Raw genomic sequence first — 19,434 nt, 5'->3', positions numbered from 1 at the left:
GGTATCTAGCTAGCCCATAAAGAGAGCATTGCATTGTGGGTTTTGTAGTGGACTTGAGCTGCAACCGATTTTCACATTGCTACCAACCTTATAAACAACAAATTTAAACATTTGTTCACAAATATTGTTCTCACATAAAGTTATAGGAATTGGTTATTTTGGGTGGATTTTTCCTTTAATATTCAGTGGACATGTTTAACCATACTTGTGGGGACCACAAGTACCCACAAGAATAGTAAACTAACAAAAATTAGACCAATTGGGAAAAGGCTATTTCTAGGGGGTTTAGGGTTAGAATTTCGGTTAAGTTTAGGAAAAATAGGATTTTGAATGTGAATCAATTGTATGTTCCCACAAGGTTAGTAAAACAAGACAGTGTGTGTGTGACCACAATCAATTAGTCTTTGCCCTAGGGATGAACAGGAATAAAAGTATAGTAAACAAAACATTTGGAACACTTTTCTTCAATATATAATTTTATTTAAAATAACGTTACAATTTATTACTCTACATTACATTTTCAAACCAGTTTTTCCTTTTTACATTGGTTAGTAAACCTTCATATATTGTAAGATATAAAAAAACTTCCCATTTGAGTTTCAGTATCAGTTGTTAATTCATGTCTTTATTTTGAGTAAATGCAACACTGCTTTACTTCCAGAACTTGACTTAATGTATATTTAAGTTAGCGCTTGCTTCGCCAAATACCCTACACAAAATAACTGACCAACAGTGGTGCTAGCACACAACACTATGATTTCCCACAACTTTAATAATTTGCTGAAATAAATTATACGTTTTCAATCGAGAGAAAGTGCATTTTTATCCAAATGACAATTTTGCAATAATTTACAAGTTATGCTGAAGAAGAAACAAGTCTAGGTTTTAATGTGCCTATACTTGCCATCGAACAAAAGCTCTGCTCACCTGAAGCGTAAGGTACAGAAATAAAATGTTTTAACTACACAAAGGCCTACCATGTTATTCTTTTAGAACGTCTAGCTCATATGGGAAGAAGTGTGTGATGTCCTTCATCGCTGGGGTGCGTTCAGCAGGGCAGAACATTTTAGAACGTTCAGATAGAAATACAGCATGTAGAACAAACACCCCTCTCTGACATGCAGAATAAGGAGTCATACCAGCTCAATTCATGACATTTCTATCTGCAAAGGTCGACAATGTTTGGCTACTGAAAGCAGCCCTGGAGTGGCGTTGTTCCGTTCAGAAGGGGGGTGTAACTGGACTACAACAGTGTCAAGCTGCTATCAGAGGAGGACACTGACCTTTTAATAATACCACAACAAAAAAGGTACAGGGGTGACTGACCTTTGAAATCCATTCGATAGGGGAGACATGATACTTCTCTTAAAACGGACATTATAGAGATAAAGCAAAGTATGCGCAGGTGACTTGCGCTATTGTCGCTCGGAGCAAATTAGCCAAAGACTTCTCCTTAGTATCGCTGGCATCTTGCCGGCTCCTGTTCCCTGTTACCATGACGATGGACCACTGATGACAAGGACACCCCACTCTACATACAAGTGTGCACCTGTGTATTTGTATGCGTGTCTGTGCCTCTGTATTCCCAGGGTATAAAAGCTAAGAGAGCACCTGCTACAGCCTAGGGACGTACACCGAAGTCTTGTCAAATGCTTTATCTCAAGGACACATACCATTATGATGACAAACATTAAAGAACGTTAACATGAATATGTTATACGTGTGAGTGAGTCAGTTACGTGGTCTGGGGCGATGTTAGACTAGGCATGCTCAGACAGCGTAGTGCTGCCAAGGCAACCACATCTAGTCTGATGGCAGACCAACCTGGAGTGGAGGAACGGAACACTGGCACCCTGAAAGGAGGCGCGCTCATGCGCACACGCTAGTTGTCGCTCTCCCCTCTCTCAAAGCCACACACACGTTCTGGTAGAGCATCTGCTATCTTTATGTCATCCATCTCTAAATTGGCTATTACTCTGGCTGTCTAAACAAATAGGCAGCACCTCAATTGCACATCTTCAGCACTTCTTTCAGAATGCAGCAGTGGCATTTATAACGGACATGCTAGTGTATCGTTTTGTCATTGCCAATTCTCCTTTCGGGAGGCAAGAGTGCAGAACCATGCAATTAAGAATGGTACACCTGTCAAACTTCAGTAATAGCCTTCATTTCAACATAGTTGAGGCATGGAAGGGATGTGGGCTAACCTTATACAGCCTGAAAAGGCTGCAAGGCATAGCTCGCTAGGGGAGGGGAAATACCACCCATCCATCTCTATCTGCACAGCTGTCACCCAGCAAAACCCTCTCTGGGTTGCATCCCAAATGGCATCCTATTACCTATGTAGCCCTATGGGCCCCGGTCAAGAGAAGTGCACTACCTCGGGAATAGGGTGCCATTTGGGATGCTGCCTTGAGTCTTTATCTGCTGCCTCAAAACCTAAACCCCCATGGCCACGCCCCAATCAGGCCTACCGCCTTAACAATACTGAGGAAAGACTGGAGACGCATGCTCACACCAGCCTAATACTATAACCATTTGGTTAGGCAAGGTGCAATGAGGGGCAACAGAGAGACAACCTGCATCATAACTGGACCTGCTCGGTCTGCTGTGGCCACGGTCCCACTTGTTAATGCACGCACTTCTACGCAGGTCACACACACCATTTGTCCTCCTGACACAGTTAAACAAACTGCAGAGCAGTACTCAGTGGTGAGTTACAGAGCCCAGGGAAGCAATGTCTACGGAAGGTCCTGAAAGACCTTTCCCTCGCTTGGTCCGCTCAACACTGACTCAGTAGTACCGAGTGGTACTTTAGTAGTACTCTACTGCCCTCTGCTGGTTGCGCTAAGCACTGCACCCGAATACACACACACAACACACAACTTCCATCCCTTTCTCCCAGTCTGTATACGTCGATCAATACTCAGAGTGGGGGAAATATTCACTTTGTTTCTAGTTTCTCTGAACGTTTAGTTCAAGGTTAAGCCTTGACTTCATTGAGTAGATGCAAACACCACTGATGAAAAACCTAATTTTATCTCTGAACTTGGAGATTCTAATGAATTACCAGAACAATTTTAAGGGGATAAATGTTCACACTTTCAGTGGTGGTGAGCTGCCAACAGACATTCTAAACAAGAGTGTGTTAGATAGGTTAGAAAATGTGAAAAATAGAGCAAGGATGAGAAGCCAAGGAGGAAGCTCCATTGTCAACTTTCTACACGGTTAGAATAAGAAAGTAATTTCTTGAGCTCTTACATTAATCAATCACTAAAGTAGGTTTTCCTAAAACATGAGTGTACAGTTTTTATGAACATAACCCCTTGCATCAGTTACTTTTGTCTCCTATTCTTCTGAAAAGCATGAGCTGGCGCACACCCAAAAAAGTTTGAGGTGCTGACTAATGCCGAGTAAACTGTAGACTATAAAAATAGAGTTGCACACACACACTCTCAGTAATTGGTTGGGTAAACCACCCAATGAATTACTGGGAGCTTATATACAGATTGTGTGACTATTTTTGTAGCCTACAGCCTCTTAGGCTTTTGACAGATAACCTTTTGTTTCTTACCACCCTTGTCCAAAAAAACATAATCTGATAATGTCCTGCATCAGTGGAAACAATGCTATATCCCGTTTAGAATTGCCAGTGACAATGGTGTCCCGCCCACCCTCGATCATGTTTCCCAGCATATCATCTTGCAGACCAGAGGCACGTTGAAAGCATTGGCCCGGACCAAACGTGTTGCAGATCTCTGGCCTTCACAATCACTTCGCAGATGCCGGCTGGCTTCCTCGCTGGCGTGTCATCTGTTGATCGCGTCAAGATGTTCCCTTCGTCCAATGGTGTAGCAGGCTGCTGTGAACATTGACCAATCGCACAGTACTGTTCGGTTTCCTCAACCAGTGGGGTGGAAGAACTCAGCTAGTGTCCCGCCCCATGTCAGGGGTGATGCACGGAGGAAAAAATATATGCTGTTCTATGAACATCTAGTAATGACATGTTTTTTTTTTCCTTCATTGCTCGTCGTCTATCTGCGAATTCCTGGGTTTGTGTGATACATTAAAAAACAAAAAATAAATAAATTGGTTTCCGGTTTCTGGAGTGAATCGCCTCAGTTCTTTTTTTGTTTCTTTTGCAGATGGCATTCTCGGTTGTGATGGCGTGAGTGGACCGATTCTGGTGGAGTATTTAGGATGTGGCGATCTCGCCCCCTAGATGGCGCCATCCCTTCTGTGTCTCCAGAGCAGGGAGATATTCTAGAATAGAGAGAAGGTTCAAGAAACCAAACTCAACTGCTCACTTCCTGACCAGTAAAGCTGCAGATAGAAATGTAACAATCAGAGCAGACAGTGTCCAATGTTCACTCTACACTTCTGCCTTTGCTGTTCATTTGCCTTTGATGTGCTTTACCTTTCCTGTTCATTTGCTGTCCACTTTCCTTTGCCATTAATATTACTTTGCTGTTCACTCATCTCCCCTGTTAATTTGCCTTTACTGGTCACTTTGCATCTGGCTTTAATATTCCTTTGCTGTTAATTTGCCTTTGCTGTATCAGACTCTCCCACAGGGTAAATACCTATCAGTCTGTGTCTATTCATCTTTGTGAAGTGACCTTGATGTGGATCACATGGCTGCTGTTCTTTTATGCCCATAAGCATACACCTGTATTTGTGTTCCTGTACACCTCACCTCAGAAGATGATTAACTTTGTTCTGTTCTCACTCCTTCTTACCTACTGGGAGTGTTGGACTTGGGTGCTTTAAGCTTTTATGTCACTGAGTATAGTGGACTGTTAAAACTCGTAAAATCTTTATCTCTCTCACATCCACCATGTACTTACTGGAAACAGTAGCATTGTGAAGGGTTCATGTGGTTTATGTTGGACACCAAGGCTGACAGGATCTTCCCAGACCACACTTACCATTGTTACTGCAGTTCTGGTTGTCTTTGTCAGAGGCCTCTTTTTCAACCTAAAATGTGGATAGGGAAAGGAGAAAAGTGTGAGACAAGAACCATCGGCAGAGAGAGGTGAAAATTGACATTTAGACTGCCTAATGTTGTCAAATCCATTGTCTAAAACTCTTGGGCCAGTAACTGAAAGGTCGCTGGTTTGAATACCTGAACCAACGAGGTGAAAAATCTGTGCCCTAAAGCACTTAACCCCAATTTTCTCCAGGGGTGCCGTACTACTATGGCTGACCCTGTAACACATTTCACTGCACCTATCCAGTGTATGTGACAATAAAACATGTATTTTTATATAACATTGTAAGACAATGGCTGTGTCCCAAATGGCTTCCTGTTCGGGGATTTTGCATAATTTAGTGGGTTTAATTGGTCCATGGGTATCCGTTAGTTGTTATGTATCGTATTTATCACACGCACAGCATACAGAGCCTAATTCGAGAAGCGGGAAATAGCCTATCACCTGTCAGACAACGTGAGAGCGCCTAAAAAAAACAGTACTGGAGTGAAACGTGCTTTTATAAGCCCAACAATTTTAAATGCAATCGCGTGTTAAAAACTTTGATGGCCACGATTAAAAAGGACTACCATTTTTATTTCTAAATCTCAACTCATAATTCGAGTGCTCCTTCCATTCGCCATTTGAGTGCATAGGCTATAGTCAACGATAGGCACCACTTTGAAATGTGAGCTTGAGGCAGTATAATAATTTAAACCCTGAAAGTTTTACTTTCTTAAAGAGGTACAGTGGGGGGGAAAAGTATTTGATCCCCTGCTGATTTTGTACGTTTGCCCACTGACAAAGAAAGGATCAGTCTATAATTTTAATGGTAGGTTTATTTGAACAGTGAGAGACAGAATAACAACAAAAATATGCAGATAAACGCATGTCAGAAATGTTATAAATTGATTTGCATTTTAATGAGGGAAATAAGTATTTGACCCCCTCTCAATCAGAAAGATTTCTGGCTCCCAGGTGTCTTTTATACAGGTAACGAGCTGATTAGGAGCACACTCTTAAAGGGAGTGATCCTAACCGCAGCTTGTTACCTGTATACAAGACACCTGTCCACAGAAGCAATCAATCAATCAGATTCCAAACTCTCCACCATGGCCAAGACCAAAGAGCTCTCCAAGGATGTCAGGGACAAGATTGCAGACCTACACAAGGCTGGAATGGGCTACAAGACCATCGCCAAGCAGCTTGGTGAGAAGGTGACAACATTTGGTGTGATTATTCGCAAATGGAAGAAACACAAAAGAACTGTCAATATCCCTCGGCCTGGGGCTCCATGCAAGATCTCACCTTGTGGAGTTGCAATAATCATGAGAACGGTGAGGAATCAGCCCAGAACTACACGGGAGGATCTTGTCAATGATCTCAAGGCAGCTGGGACCATAGTCACCAAGAAAACAATTGGTAACACACTACGCCGTGAAGGACTGAAATCCTGCAGCGCCCGCAAGGTCCCCCTGCTCAAGATACATATACATGCCCATCTGAAGTTTGCTAATGAACATCTGAATGACTCAGAGGACAACTGGTGAAAGTGTTGTGGTCAGATGAGACCAAAATGGAGCTCTTTGACATCAACTCAACTTGCCGTGTTTGGAGGAGGAGGAATGCTGCCTATGACCCCAAGAACACCATCTCCACCGTCAAACATGGCGGTGGAAACATTATGCTTTGGGGGTGTTTTTCTGCTAAGGGGACAGGACAACTTCACCACATCAAAGGGACAATGGACGGGGCCATGTACCGTCAAATCTTGGGTGAGAACCTCCTTCCCTCAGCCAGGGCATTGAAAATGGGTCGTGGATGGGTATTCCAGCATGACAATGACACAAAACACACGGCCAAGGCAACAAAGGAGTGGCTCAAGAAGAAGCACATTAAGGTCCTGGAGTGACCTAGCGAAGTCTCCAGACCTTAATTAATCCCATAGAAAATCTGTGGATGGAGCTGAAGGTTCGAGTTGCCAAACATCAACCTCGAAACCTTAATGACTTGGAGAAGATCTGCAAAGAGGAGTGGGACAAAATCCCTCCTGAGATGTGTGCAAACCTGGTGGCCAACTACAAGAAACGTCTGACCTCTGTGATTGCCAACAAGGGTTTTGCCACCAAGTACTAAGTCATGTTTTGCAGAGGGGTCAAATACTTATTTCCCTCATTAAAATCCAAATCATTTTATAACATTTTTGACATGCGTTTTTCTGGATTTTTTTGTTGTTATTCTGTCTCTCACTGTTCAAATAAACCTACCATTAAAATTATAGACTGATCATTTCTTTGTAAGTGGGCAAACGTACAAAATCAGCAGGGGATCAAATACTCCCCCCCCACTGTATGTCTTACCTTGCTTCAAAGTAGCCTAGCAAAAACATGGAGGCAATTATTTTATAAAGACTTCCTAATGCCAATAACCATAATTTGTTTACTGTTCTATTGGTTTTCATATCAACTTTCTCTCGTTGTCCTGGCACCAAAGGCACAATCCTAGTCATATTAGCAACCGATCCTAGTTGTTGCATATTTAGATTCCCCCTTTTTCTGAGTTAAACAGATTTTTATCTGTCACATTTTTTAAATTGACTTATTTACACATATGGAACCGCTCGCATTTGGTGCGCTGATTAAAACTGAGCTGTCCCACAAATCGCATTTTGGCAAATGACGTTTCATTAGCTGCTTCATTACAGGAGTTGCATGTTCAACAATGTTACCTCTAAGCTGCGTGCGGTTCCACCTCGGACTGCCACGCAGAAGAAATATGAGCCAGCGCGAGAAGCACGAGATTGAACTTCACTCAACTTTCTACAGTTTTCCCCTTTAGTTAACACTCAACGTTTCGCTCTTCTGTGGCAATTGTGATCGAATCAACGCAATATTAGCCAGTTTCAATGTAACGTACCGAAACAAAACGAACTACGCAAGATTTAGTATGCAAAACTAACTGCAAGAGATTTTCTTGTAGGCAGAGCACATTGGAGTAGGATTCTATTGCATTGACAGGCACGACTCAGGGCCCATACTCTACACAGACCGGTGCGCCATAACCAATCAGAGCTGCAGTAGGCCTCTATATGCAAATAGCCATTGCCATATATGGATCTGTGCCATTCACATTGAACTGGACTGTGTTTAGGCTACAGTATGAGTGATTGCGAGTAGATGCCTTGTTTCGAGATCAAAGTGAAAGCTGCATGTAGCCACGTCTGCACATTTGTTCATATTCTTTGCTAGTTAGTGAGTTATAAGCTCAGTTATAGTTCATTTCTAGTCAACAATGGTGGAGTAGTTGCTTCCAACAAGAGCACAAAATGTGTGCATTTCTAGCCATCTTAGAAAGGCAAGTCAAGTAAAGACCTTTTTTATGTCTTAAAAGGGAAACAGCCAACAGGCAGAGGGTAGCATAATTTGATTTTCTGTAATAATGGTATGGGAATAACAATAAATTGTATTTTGTAAATTGGTTTCTTGCATCAAACAACATTTTCAGTCACCTTGTCTGAAGGACAAGTGGATAAACAAGTTAATGTGAAGCCCTGCATGGTGTTTTTCTCCAAAAGTCCCATGGAATGTAGGCACTGAACACCACATATTAGCTGTTCTTTCATTCAGCCTACAGTTAGCAGCCATTTCCATGTTAAAATGTAATGGGATGCATTTCCGCCATTGTTTTTTATGGTACGCCACTCTGGTAGGCCGACATCATGATCAAATAGCTACATTAGCATAGTTGGCCACTGTTAAAACTAACTTAAACAATATACGCAAGCCGGAAGTGGCACAGAATTTTCACACCGTTCAAGTTTTCGCTCAGCGGACGTGAAATTTCCTGTGTGAGTTAACATTTATGTTCAATAATAGGCTATAGCCTTTTGACTGTAAGACTTGCTATTGTTGCATGTTTCCATTAAGCTCGTAATGAAAAATGGCCATTCCTTGTATGCATGCATAGAATTTTCCAACTGTGCTCATTGCCACACCCCCTGCCATGCCCTCTGCCTAAACCCCTTTTTGATTCCGTAAAAAAACCTGTTATTCCCTATATTAGTGCACTACTTTTGACCAGGGGCCTCACTTATAAACCGTGCATACATACAAAATAAACCCCAAAATGTGCATGCGCCAGTTCACACAAAAGTTGGAATTTTAACTTTACGTATGTGCTCACCTCCCTGCAAACTTTAGACCATGCGTACGCACATCTACTAGTGGTTGAAATATTGTATTGCAAGCTAGCAAGTCAGTATTTTGTGCAAATGGAGGATATGATGAAAAGGTTATCCATAAAAAAACTAGAATATTAACAAGAATGCAACCATTTGCCATTTGTGAGAAGAGCAAAAATCTGTGTTTTATATTTAGAATCTACAGAAGATCTCGATATATTTTGATTTGTTTAAGATGTGATTCCATATGTGCTATTTCATGTCTTCACTATTCTACAATGCAGGAAATAGTATAAATGAAGACCCTGGAATGAGTAGGCGTGTTCAAACCTTTGACTGGAATCTTTTCCTATTTTATAATCCATCTTTTCTGGCCGTAACGGGTTCATATTCCCGAAATTACCATGCACATCTCATTTAATTGTAGATAGATAGAGTAAATAGATATATATATAGCCTATATCAAGTTTTGCGTGGTTTATAATACCAGTATACATTCGAATTTAACAGCTGATCTTTCACATTGAAGTAGGCCTATGTATCAAGTTTTTAAATTGTTCCAGATAGAGCATAAATTACTGCTAAAGATTAGAACTTTCTGCCAACACAGTCAATAGACCAGTATCTTATGTAAAATATTTGACAGTACTGGTAGGCAGTATTGCTGTTCGATAGGAGCGCGACATCATTGCCCAATTAATCTCAGAGCCTAGACCAAGGCAGGACATATCAACCCGATAATAATCTATTGATAAACTAAATATTGAACCACAATTAGTTTTTTGTTGTTGCATACAGCAAATAAAGGGCGTTATTGTCACCATAAAAGGTGAATGTAGGCGTTTTCCAGGCGGAGTTTTAATGCTTGTTCACAGTTTTACGACAACGCTGATTTAAAACGGGAACCATGCGCATGTATGGCATGCAGCAAGTTTCTAAATGTAAATTGTGAAATTCACGCAACAGTTATGAGGCCCTATAGCCCTACGGGCCCTTGTCAAATGTAGTGCACTATAAAGAGAATAGGGTGCCATTTGGGATACATACAATTAGTTGTGTATTGGAGGAGAAGGAAGGGTGTGACTCTTACCTGTTTCCTCCACTTGAGCTCACAGAAGACCCTCTCGAAGCACTCGTGCATATAGTTGAACTGGGGAGAGACGACACTCACTTCGTTAGAAGAAACTGCTCCAAATCAATTTTTTCCTCAACAATGTCTATGTCCCAAAAATTGCACCCTATTCCCAGAGCCCTTGTCAAAAGTAGTATGCCATTTGGGACAGACTCCACTCTCAATTTCTATATCCTGTTGTATTCCATTAATGGCTGGCTATCTTGACCCAGCGTTTTATGTGGGCTGTCCAAGTGTGTTTTGTCTGTTGTGTATTGTAGACTCACGTATGGTGTGAAGATCTTGACCCAGCGAGGTTTCTTCTCCCCCCTGGCGTACTCAAAGCAGAACGCCATGCCTTCCTCGTCAGTGTCCCAGCGCTGCATCTCCGCCCACTCAAACGATATCACCTGGTTCTGATGAAGCAGAAGAGAGAATGGTAAGTACCCACACAGTATGAGCCAGTGTGTACACACTCAAATGTTTTTCCTTTTGTTGCGTGTGTGATAGAAGCGCCGCACACACACCATAAAGTCAGTGTACTCGTACTCCAATCTCACTCACCTCAAGCGTGCCGTCCTCTGTGCAGGCGTGCAGCTTGAAGTGGTGCATGCTGATGGCCGTGATGACGTGGCCCTTCCTCCGGGAGTCACAGGAGCAGTGGGGGAACATGACCTCGTTGTATCCCTCACAGGAGCGCAGCAGACTCAGATACTGACAGACACAAGACAACAGACCGCCATCAACCACACAGGTAGACACCAAACAGGAACGTACACATACAATATACACATTAATACATCTAAACATTATGTCAGCAATGGACAGATAACAGCGACACTATACACACTCACACTGTATGTTATGAGATGCTTTTATCGAAAGTGACTTAGTCATCCGTGCATACAAGCGCCATGCTCTACCAACTAAGCTACAGAGGACCACTTGCAATGGGAAGAGAATAGAAACAAGAGACTAGAAAAAAGGGACTAACCATGGCCATCTTGCGCTGTTCTGCCAGTTTTGTCAGCTGGTAAGACTTGTCTTCTGTTTTGATGAATCCCTTCTTCACGTCATCCAATGCCTTAGCAGACAGAGAAAGGGACTTTTGTTAGAGACCACGTTTCATCTAAACTAGCAACGAGCAGTGGCACGCAGGTGTAATCTCATTCAAACTGACCACGGATCAGTATTGACACAGTAGGCTACCACTGACTCAGGACCAGTAAGAGTCACCCAGAAATGTTTCCGCTACAGACAGAATCTCAAAGCTCTTGAAAAGCAAAACAAACAAAATAAAACGTATAGCTAGCTATATGACAGAGTAGGTCTGGAACAATGTTACCTCCATTTTTTTGGGCACTGAGCAAATTTCAGGTCTGCTGAGTGCAAACCTGAACTATGTGAAAATTCCGTGCAACTTCTGGCACGCGTTCACTGTGAACACAGAGGATGTACCCGCTTTAAGTTACAGTTAAGTTGGCTACTGTGGCTATTTAATCAATGTAGATCTACCAGTGGCCTACCATCAAAAACAATGGAGAAAAATGCATCCCATAACATTATAACATGGAAATAGCTGTTCTATCATTCTGCCTACAGTAGCACCAAATGTGTGGTGTTCAATGTAGGCCTACATTACATGAGACTTTCGAAAAAAATGACCATGCACATCTCATTTAATTGGACCTAGTAAATATATATATTTTAGTTTTGCAATATCATAGACAGCGTGGTTTATAATACCGGTATAAATTCGAATTTAACAGCTGAGCTTTTACATTGAATTAGGCCTATGTGTCAAATGTTTTATTGTCATGTGCACAAGTAACCTACAGTGAAATGACTTTGCTTGCCCTATCCCAACAATGCAGTAATGAATATCAGTAGTACTATAAAAAAATGCATACAAATGTCAAGTAGAACAAAAACACAAGAAATAGAACTGTAACTAATACATATAAACTCAGCAAAAAAAGAAATGTCCTCACTATCAACTGCATTTATTTTCAGCAAACTTAACATGTGTAAATATTTGTATGAACATAATAAGATTCAACAACTGAGACATAAACTGAACAAGTTCCACAGACATGTGACTAACAGAAATGGAATAATGTGTCCCTGAGCAAAGGTGGGGTCAAAATCAAAAGTAACAGTCAGTATCTGGTGTGGCCACCAGCTGCATTAAGTACGGCAGCATCTCCTCCTCATGGACTGCACCAGATTTGCCAGCTCTTGCTGTGAGATGTTACCCTACTCTTGCACCTGCAAGTTCCCGGACATTTCTGGTGGGAATGGCCCTGGCCCTCACCCTCCGATCCAACAGGTCCCAGACGTGCTCAATGGGATTGAGGTTCCGGGCTCTTCGCTGGCCATGGCAGAACACTGACATTCCTGTCTTGCAGGAAATCATGCACACAACGTGCTGTATGGCTGGTGGCATTGTCATGCTGGAGGGTCATGTCAGGATGAGCCTGCAGGAAGGGTACCACATGAGGGAGGAGGATGTCTTCCCTGTAACACAGTGTTGAGATTGCTTGCAATGACAACAAGCTCAGTCCGATGATGCTGTGACACATCGCCCCAGACCATGACGGACCCTCCACCTCCAAATCGCTCCCGCTCCAGAGTACAGGCCTTGGTGTATCGCTCATTCCTTCGACGATAAACACAAATCCGGCCATCACCCCTGCTGAGACAAAACTGCGACTCGTCAGTGAAGAGCACTTTTTGCCAGTCCTGTCTGGTCCAGCGACGGTGGGTTTGTGCCCATAGGCGACGTTGTAGCCGGTGATGTCTGGTGAGGACCTGCCTTACAACGGGCCTACAAGCCCTCAGTCTAGCCTCTCTCAGCCTATTGCGGACAGTCTGAGCACTGATGGAGGGATTGCGCATTCCTGGTGTAACTCAGGCAGTTGTTGTTGCCATCCTGTACCTGTTCCGCAGGTGTGATGTTCGGATGTACCGATCCTGTGCAGGTGTTGTTACACATGGTCTGCCACTGCGAGGACGATCAGCTGTTCGTCCTGTCTCCCTGCAGCGCTGTCTTAGGTGTCTCACAGTACGGACATTGCAATTTATTGCCCTGGCCACATCTGCAGTCCTCATGCCTCCTTGCAGCATGCCTAAGACACATTCACGCAGATGAGCAGGGACCCTGGGCATCTTTCTTTTGGTGTTTTTCAGAGTCAGTAGAAAGGCCTCTTTAGTGTCCTACGTTTTCATAACTGTGTCCTTAATTGCCTACCGTCTGTAAGCTGTTAGTGTCTTAACGATCGTTCCACAGGTGCATGTTCATTAATTGTTTATGGTTCATTGAACAAGCAGTGTTTAAACCCTTTACAATGAAGATCTGTGAAGTTATATGGATTTTTACTAATTATCTTTGAAAAACAGGGTCCTAAAAAAGGGACGTTTCATTTTTTGCTGAGTTATATATATATATATATATATATATATATTCACCTTTATTTAACTAGGCAAGTCACTTAAGAACAAAGTTGGAAGTTTACATAGACCTTAGCCAAGTACATTTAAACTCAGTGTTTAACAATTCCTGACATTTAATCCTAGTGAAAAGTCCCTGTCTTTGGTCAGTTAGGATCACCACTTTATTTTAAAGAATGTGAAATGTCAGAAGAATAGTAGAGAGAATGATTTATTTCAGCTTTTATTTATTTCATCACATTCCCAGTGGGTCAAAAGTTTACATACACTCAATTAGTATTTGGTAGCATTGCCTTTAAAAACTGTTGAACTTGGGTCAAACATTTCAGGTAGCCTTCCACAAGCTTCCCACAATAAGTTGAATTTTGGCCCATTCCTCCTGACAGAGCTGGTGTAACCGAGTCAGGTTTGTAGGCCTCCTTGCTCGCACACGCCTTTTCAGTTCTGCCCACAAATTTTCTATAGGATTGAGGTTAGAGCTTTGTGATGGCCACTCCAATACATTGACTTTATTGTCCTTAAGCCATTTTCATTGTTGGAAAAATGACTTGTGTCATGCACAAAGTAAATGTCCTAACAGACTTGGAAAAACTCTAGTTTGTTAACAAGAAATTTGTGGAGTGGTTGAAAAATGAGTTTTAATGACTCCAACCTAAGTGTATGTAAACTTCCAACTTCAACTGTACAATGACGGCCTTCTCCAGCCAATCCCGGACAATGCTGGGCCAATTTTGCACCACCCTATGGGACTCCCAATCACAACCGGATGTGATACAGCCTGGATTCGAACCAGGGACTGTAGTGATGCTTCTTGCACTGAAATGCAGCGACTTAGACCGCTGCGCCACTCAAACAGGCCTACTGCAGCTCTGATTGGTTATGGCGCACCGGTCTGTGTAGAGTACGGGCCTGAGTCGTGCCTGTCAATGCAATAGAATTTTACCCTAATGAGCTCTGCCGACAAGAAAATCTCTTGCAGTTAGTTTTGCATACTAAGGCTTGCATACTTCGTTTTGTTTCGGTATGTTACATTGAGAGTGGCTAATATTGCATTGATTTGAGCACAATTCCCACAGTAGAGCAAAATGTTGATAGTGTTAACTAAAGGAGAAAACTCTAGAAAGTTGAGTGAAGTTCAATCTCATGCTTCTCTGAACGGGCTCATATTTCTTCTGCACGGCAGTCCGAAGGGGAGCTGCGCGAAAGCTTAGAGGGAACATTGGTCTGGACTACAAAAATTGTCAGCCAGATTTGAAAGTTTAAAGTATTTTAAGCCTCCAACAGATAGTTGGAACGACAGTCAAGAGAGAGCTCTTACCTGGTGGAAGCAGTAGTGAACGGCCAGAGGTTTGTCCCTGAGCAGCTCCTCCTCCTGAGAGGTGAAGAGCCACTTGCGGAGGGCCAGACAGGTACCCGGCACGGCCGATGTGTAGTTCTGCACGTACAACTTGTGGGGGAACTCGTTGGGGGCCAGTTTTCTCACTAGGGAAAGGGGGAAAGGAGGTTAAGGGCACGTCTCAATAGACTAGAGGTTTCACCTTCCTGTCATCAGCACAGATCTGGAGAAACACAGGCTGTGAGGAGACGGCATGGCGGAAACACGTTTTGGTGACTACTTTCATTTCAATTTCTCTGTGTTTGAAGATCAATGCAGTTGAAGGGATAGAGACATGGAGAGGAAGCCACTTTAGACTACTGAGATGCAACTGTACTGATCAGAAGAGTAAAGGTGAAAGGGTGAAGGTGGTCGGTACATGGACTAGCTATGGACTCCAGAGGAATTAATGAATAAACAGATGAATGGTCTTACCAAAGGAGTGGTTGATGACTTCAAAGAGGGCAAAGTAGCTGGCCATGATGCTGTCCATACCAACCTTCATCACTAAAGCCTGGGGGGTGGAGAGAGGGAAAGTACAGTGGCGGCCCATCAGTTATTGATAGTCAAGCACCATTCAGTCACATAAGAGCTATGCATGCATTGATATTGATCTAGTGTTATACACTCTGGTCCTATGAGTGCAAACTTTGTCCCAGCATTAACCCATCAGATGATTCAACTAACCAGGGTCTTGATGATTTCATTAATATTTCCATTGTTCGTCTGTCCTTATGTTTAGTGTACTTTTATGTACACTTATTTTAATGTGAGATTTTATTATTTTTATCCTGCAGATTTTCTTGTGCATGTAAAGTGACTTTGGGTGTCTTGAAAAGCGCTTAAAATAAAATGTATTATTAATATAGAAGTTGATTGGTTGAATCAGGGGTGTATTTAGTGGTGTACTGACTGTTAGAAATAGAATGAAGAGCTGACGAGTCCCCATCATATCTGACACAGCAATCATATCAACATTTCTATCTGAAAGTTCTGTAATGTTACGGTCTCTCGAACACGGCCCACGTGTCTCAGAGTAGGATCGCTGATCACGGATCAGTTATGACTTTCATATCATAATAAGACCGGTAGGACGTGACCCTAGATCAGCACACCTACTTTGAGATGCTTTGTGAACACAGGCCACGCAGGTCCCAGGTATCGCAGCGCTGGGTTGTAAAAGAAAGCCAGTACACACTGTTGCCCTCTAGGCAGGACTTTCCATTTTTGTTCTCCAATGTCATTGGTAGCACTGGTGCTCCCGACTTAAAAAGAAAAGCTAGGAGCACAACAAAATGTACAAGCACCAGAAAATATATATTTTTCATTGACGTCAAAGCCTATATGAATTCTAAATACTTTTGAAGCACGCTGTACACTAGAAACTAATACGTAACATGTGAAGACATTTGATTATTATAAAAAGCTCAAATGTTGATACAAAAACCTGTCATTGAAATTACAAAGTCATTGGTGCAATACTAGTTTCTACATTGTGTAAAAGCACTATTTAACTACCGAGTTGCATCACTTTGAAAATTATACACTCTTTAAAAGGGTGTATATATAAACGGTTTGTAAAGTACTGCAACATATTACTATAGCAGAGGCCATAGAAATAGCCAAGAAAATGATAAATATTTCGTATGAAACCCATAGCCCATTGCCTAATACCAGATTTAAGATGGACCTGCTTATTCATTAATATAGGTATCTGCTACAAAAATAAAAAATGTATTTGAGCATCCACATGTGATAGGCCTGTATGATCAATGGCTTGTGCTTCACATTTCCATGCACAGTGGGGGCTAAATTGGTGGCTAAAACCTTACCTACTTTGTTGGATAATAATCCCAGTTGAAAAAAGCAATCATAAACTCATTTAATGGAACATGACAGCCAGCCAAAGGTAGGCTACCTCATTTTAAACTACTTATTACTAGTTATTGATTAATTTAAATGACTGTAGCATTTCTGTTGTCAACACTGCCGACCACAATAGTCTAGCCCAGTAGTTGAAGTTTGGCTGTGGCACTGAAAATGCGGAGATGAGGGCTCACACGTCTATTACAAGCGGCACCAGCCCATCAATCAAGAGAATGGCGTATAACATCGCAGTTTCTGTAATCGTCATAATTGCATCTACAGTGCCTTCAGAAAGTATTCGTACCCCTCAACTTATTCCACATTGTTAGCCTGAATTCAATTGGATTAAATAAATGTTTTTCCCCTCACCCATCTACACAAAAGACCCCATAATGACAAAGTGAAACGTTTTGAAATGTATGAAACATTTTCAGAAAGAAATCTACATTTATATAAGCGTCACACCTCTTTGTTTTGACATGACACATTTTGCTCAGGTGCATCCAATTTCATTTGATCATACTTGAGATGTCACTACAACTTCATTGGAGTCCACCTGTGGCCAATTCAGTTAGACATGATTTAGAAAGAAACACCCGTCTAGATAAGGTCCCACAGTTGACAGTGCATGTCAGAAGAGAAACTATGAAGTCCAAATAACTGTATAAAACTTTTTCTAAAAAGTCTTGAAAGTTTCCAGAAGCGCAGTGGTCTCCATCATTGGGATATTGAAAAAAATATGGAGCTACCCAGACTGCCAGTCTGACCAAACTGAGCAACCAGGCAAGAAGGACCTTGGTCAGGGAGGTGACCAAGAACCCAATGACCACTGACAGAACTACAGAGTTCATTGGCTGAGATGGGAGAATATGCCAGAAGGACAACAGTCTCTACAACACTTCACCAATCTGGGCTTTATGGGAGTGGCCAGACGGAAGCCACTCCTGAGAAAAAGGCAAATAACAGCACGCCTGTAGTTTGCAAAAAGGCACGTGAAAAACTCTTCGGCCTGGAGAAAACCAGGCACAGCTCATCACCCGTCTAACACCATCCCTACTGTGACGAATGGTGGTGGCAGCATCATGCTATGGGAATGCTATTCTACAGCAGGGACTGGGAGACTGGTAAGGATAGAGGAACAACGAATGGAGCCAAATACTGGAAAATCCTTGATGAGAACCTGCTTCAGACTGCACTCCAGACTTGAATCCCATTGAAAATCTGTGTAAGACTGCTGTTCACCGCTGCTCCCCATCTAACGTAATAGAGCTCGAGAAAATCTGTACAGAGCTGATAGACATACTCAAGAAAACTCAAAGCTGGAATCGCCACCAACGATGCATCTACAAAGTACTGACTCGGGTGTGAATTACGTAAATGAGATATTGCTGTATTTCATTTGCCCCCAAAAAATCTAATGTTTTCACCTTGTCATTATAGGGTATTGTGTGTAGATGTGAAATCAATGTAATACATTTTGAATTCAAGCTGTAACAAAATGTGTCAAAATAAGTCAAGGGGTATGAACACTTTCTGAAGGCACTGTAGCTATTCATTACAGTAGCTAGCTAGCTAAACTAGCGAGTGCTTTGTTAACTTTATTAGCACCATGTTTTGAGAGGTGGAAAATGCACACACCATAGCCCAGTCCTATCTGGGGCTGCCAAATCCTCTCCCTCTCTGCATTATTCGTGCTTTGTGCTGTCACACTTTAGAGCCCTGCCTCTAGGACTAGAAGTGAGGAACACAGCACTGCTCTATACCTGGTAGACTTGGTCGGTCGTGCTGTTCTTGCGCACCCTGACCGAGATGGTGGTCTTGTCTGGCAGGGCTATCCGCAGCTCCACGTCTGACACGCCATTGTAATTCTGACAAACAGAGAAAGGAAGGGTGAGCATCAGTGTGTCACACACAGCTATGGAAACGGCCTGCACAAACGTACCTCATCTGATTCAGACAGGAATTCCTGCATGATGTCACTCTCCCCAATCACCCGCACAGAACAAACTACAGAAGGAGAAGAGAGCAAAAGGTAATGTTAACATATTGCATTCACATGCACACTTTGAACATACACATACACATTCATACAGTTGAAGTAGGAAGTTTACATACACCTTAGCCAAATACATTTAAACTCAGTTTTTCACAATTCCTGACATTTAATCCTAGTAAAAAATCCCTGTCTTAGGTCAGTTAGGATCACCATTTTATTTTAAGAATGTGAAATGTCAGAATAATAGTAGAGAGAATGATTTATTTCAGCTTTTCTTTCTTTCATCATATTCCCAGTGGGTCAGAAGTTTACATACACTCAATTAGTATTTTGTAGCATTGCCTTTAAATTGTTTAACTTGAGTCAAACGTTTTGGGTAGACTTCCCACAATAAGTTGGGTGATTTTTGGCCCATTCCCCGCATAGGATTGAGGTCAGGGCTTTGTGATGGCCACTCCAATACCTTGACTTTGTTGTCCTTAAGCC

At 42.2% G+C, this 19,434-nt stretch overlaps 1 protein-coding gene across 2 annotated transcripts in view; it reads right to left on the bottom strand.

The window, feature by feature from the left end:
- Nucleotides 1–463: 463 nt before the first annotated feature.
- Nucleotides 464–19,434, bottom strand: part of LOC115173283 (sorting nexin-27) — a 46,399-nt gene continuing 27,428 nt past the window's right edge. Inside the window, exons 4-13 of one of the 2 annotated variants that reach the window (XM_029731240.1) lie at nt 18,895–18,959; nt 18,716–18,820; nt 15,522–15,600; nt 15,030–15,193; nt 11,256–11,345; nt 10,826–10,975; nt 10,549–10,677; nt 10,241–10,300; nt 4,929–4,977; nt 464–4,323 (exon numbers count right to left, since the gene is read on the bottom strand). In XM_029731240.1, the coding sequence (XP_029587100.1) occupies nt 4,304–4,323; nt 4,929–4,977; nt 10,241–10,300; nt 10,549–10,677; nt 10,826–10,975; nt 11,256–11,345; nt 15,030–15,193; nt 15,522–15,600; nt 18,716–18,820; nt 18,895–18,959 (911 nt within the window). In that variant the 3' untranslated portion in view covers nt 464–4,303. The remainder of the gene's footprint in view (nt 4,324–4,928; nt 4,978–10,240; nt 10,301–10,548; nt 10,678–10,825; nt 10,976–11,255; nt 11,346–15,029; nt 15,194–15,521; nt 15,601–18,715; nt 18,821–18,894; nt 18,960–19,434) is intronic. The other variant, XM_029731239.1, reaches the window with a different exon arrangement.

This window comes from Salmo trutta, chromosome 34, assembly GCF_901001165.1.
Source record: "Salmo trutta chromosome 34, fSalTru1.1, whole genome shotgun sequence".
Lineage (NCBI taxonomy): Eukaryota > Metazoa > Chordata > Actinopteri > Salmoniformes > Salmonidae > Salmo > Salmo trutta.
This window is presented reverse-complemented; position numbering and strand designations above follow the sequence as displayed.